This window comes from Humulus lupulus, chromosome 9 (genome assembly GCF_963169125.1).
Source record: "Humulus lupulus chromosome 9, drHumLupu1.1, whole genome shotgun sequence".
NCBI classification, from domain to species: domain Eukaryota; kingdom Viridiplantae; phylum Streptophyta; class Magnoliopsida; order Rosales; family Cannabaceae; genus Humulus; species Humulus lupulus.
The window spans coordinates 53,108,086-53,111,162 of NC_084801.1; the positions used below are offsets into that span (position 1 = coordinate 53,108,086).

At 33.1% G+C, this 3,077-nt stretch overlaps 1 protein-coding gene across 1 annotated transcript; it reads right to left on the minus strand.

The window, feature by feature from the left end:
* Positions 1–602: 602 nt before the first annotated feature.
* LOC133799718 (lysine-specific demethylase JMJ28-like) lies at positions 603–1,943 on the minus strand. Its single transcript, XM_062237721.1, has 4 exons — positions 1,724–1,943; positions 1,484–1,616; positions 1,309–1,384; positions 603–636 (listed from the first exon to the last, which is right to left on the minus strand). The coding sequence occupies exons 1-4, from the start codon at positions 1,835–1,837 to the stop codon at positions 603–605; spliced, it is 357 nt and encodes a 118-aa protein (XP_062093705.1). The 5' UTR covers positions 1,838–1,943.
* Positions 1,944–3,077: the final 1,134 nt, after the last annotated feature.

Sequence of the window (3,077 nt, forward strand, 5' to 3'; positions counted from 1 at the left end):
TAAAGAATAAATGAAAACCTATTAGTTAAGAATTGCATTTTTGATATGACATGGAACCAGTATCCCAAAGCTAACATCTTCAGTAAAATTTTCTTGCTAATCTTACAGTTTCATATAAGAGAACAGATCTACCAAGCTAATTTTTTTTTATGGAAAATCACCAAAATAAGTATTTGAGCAATCAAAATTATGTATAAAATTATATACATATTTTATCGATCAAGCACAAGCATCAAAACATGAATAAAAATAAAAAACAGATAGAAAGCAATGATAATCGTTGGATATCTGTCTAAACTTCCCAATATTTGGTAGATAACAAGAGTGTGTATAACCTCAGCCTTTCAGACAAACATCTTGTTTCAGTAATGAAGTCACAAAATTCTCTACTGAATATATTTATTTTATCATAGTTCAAAAAAAAGTTTGAGTTCATGTAATCTCCTAGGTCTTTAAAAAATGTTTGTTATGACCCACATCTCTCTCTCTCTCTCTTTTTAATTACTTTGGCTGAGACAACATTCAATAAAAGAAAAGACAATAAACATTGCAAACGTAGATAACCTGAAACAAATTTCGTTTAAAAAAATTAACAAAGAAAATCATGAAGAGTCGAACGAAAGCATAGCAATCAACCTTAAAAATGGCAAAAATACGGTATAAAGGGAAATGAAAAAGGACACCTGAGAGATAATTTGTTTTGTTGAATTCTACGATTATTTGAATAACTTTTTTTTATAGTTAGCTTTATAAATAGATCTCTTTTCTTTTCTCATTTTGAATATGCATATAATTAAATAATAACAATTACTTCTTTCATTAAGAAATCATCTCTTTTAGATTCAGACCATCCTATTATTTCATATTCTATCAAATTTTTCCAGTAAAAGAAAAAAAAAGCATAACACACCAATAGTCATTGGTGTTCAGAAACAAAGCATTTCATCAATGAAATAAACTTATTAGATAAGTTATGGAAGTATAAATATAAAATATATATATAAATAAAAATTATGCATTGATTTATTAACTAGTATTGTAAGCTAAATAACACATATATGTAACACAGATACGAATTATGAACTAACAAATACACTAAACAATTATTTTGATAGAAATAGAATACTTACCCCTTTTTTTCAACTCATAAATGATTAATTCCATAACCTCGCAAGGAGACAGAAACTCCAAAGCATTGTCGAACAAAACAGACCCCTGACAGTATTAGCAGGAAGAACCACAAATAAATTGGCCAAATTAGGGTATGCACATAGTCTCTGAAGAACTAGAGAAAAGAAATGGACATACCATGATACGTACCAGCAGTGCTGCTTACTGCATTCAGTATTAGCCTGTTTTATATGAAGATCAGATGGTTTTTGTCCTGTTACATTAAAAAAAAACAAGCAAAAGTCATTATGAACTAATTTCAAACAATTGATACTCAGAACATCAGCAAAGCAATTACCATAACTGGCACTACCTCTTATTCTTGCTTCTATTTCTAGTTCATCATTCTGGTCTTTGTTTATTTGTTTCAACACAGGAAGAAGCATACAAATCAAATAATGGAAACACAGTATCACTTCAACTTCATGTTTATCCCCCAAGAAGTCCTGAAAAAACAAGGTATTTGTACAAAGTTTACCATCACAATTTAATTCATAATATTAGTAATCCAGATCACAAACCAGGCAACAATGATGTCAAACTCAGACCTTACTTTCACTGTCTTTAGATGGATTTTCCAAGCAGTCCTTACAAGTACAAATTTTGTGACAAACTGGACATGCATCTTTGACTTCCTGCGAGTTGAAGTATCTAAGATTTGAAACATCGTAATTATCAGTATCCCTTATCAAGTAATCTGACCATAGAGTTCAAACCAATGCGCTATGGAAGACTTTAGGCAAAATCAAACATACTGACTATTGGAGTATAGAGGTCTATAATATACAAATATCCTAAACAAAGACTAAGTAATTAAAGCCTTGCACTTTGACAAGAACCGGATTGTGCAGCTTTGAATCCCTCTTTTTTTAAAGAAAACCCATTAAACAAATATGTAAATATAACAAACGGAGAATAAAACTAACCTTAAATAACTCAAAGAAAAAGTCGTTAAAGACAAAAGCAGATTCATAAAAATCTTGAGCTTAAATATGAGATGCTTCTCTTATCTCTTCACCAATTGGAGCCAACCTTCTGACCTTCCAATCAAACTCAGTAGCCAAACACCCCAAATCTACCTTAACATTAGTCACACATTGACTTGTCTCATTATTCTCTACAAGTCCCACTTCTTCAGCTGGCGAAGTAGAGCCAACAATACTGCAGTTATGCACCAGAATAAGAAAACAATCAAATAAATAGATGTCTATAGCTTTTTTTTTTTTCATTCAAACATTCAATCAAACATCCTAACTACATTAATTATATAGTTAAAATGTATATTTTATAAACACTTCCCACCAGCTAAATGAATCACAGAAAATGGAACACCACTATCAAATACACACATTTTCAACAAAATCAGTAATACTCAATCAAATTTATTGAACTATATGTTATTTTTCAGAGGAAAAAAAATCTCATCGCAGCAAAAAAAAAAAGAGAAAAATACCAAAATATCTGTGCCTCTCACTGTGAGAGAGATGGAGAGGCTGAAATGCTTGGCTTGCATGGCTCTAGGCTGGAGAAGGTGGCTGGGCCACGAAGAATGCCCAGACTGAAGGCTGGATGGAGCTAGCTAGTCTCACGCAGGGAAGAAGAAGGCTTGGCTACACACAGGGAAGAGGAGAAGAAGAGCTGACCTCCGGTGTCGTCATTCGCCTTTGGTGTCGTGTGAGGGCTTGGCGCCGCGTGGTCGAAGCTTTGACGACCTCTGAAGATCCCTAGCCGGCGCGTGTAGGGGAAGGTAGCGGTTGGTCTCCACAAAGGCGAGAGAGAAAGAGTGAAGGAGAGATGTCTGGTGGGAGAAAGAGATCTGAGAGAGAGGAGAGAGAATGATGAGGGAAAAGGAGAAGAAAATAAAGAGAAAGAGAGATCTAAATTAAGAATTAGATAATAGTATAACA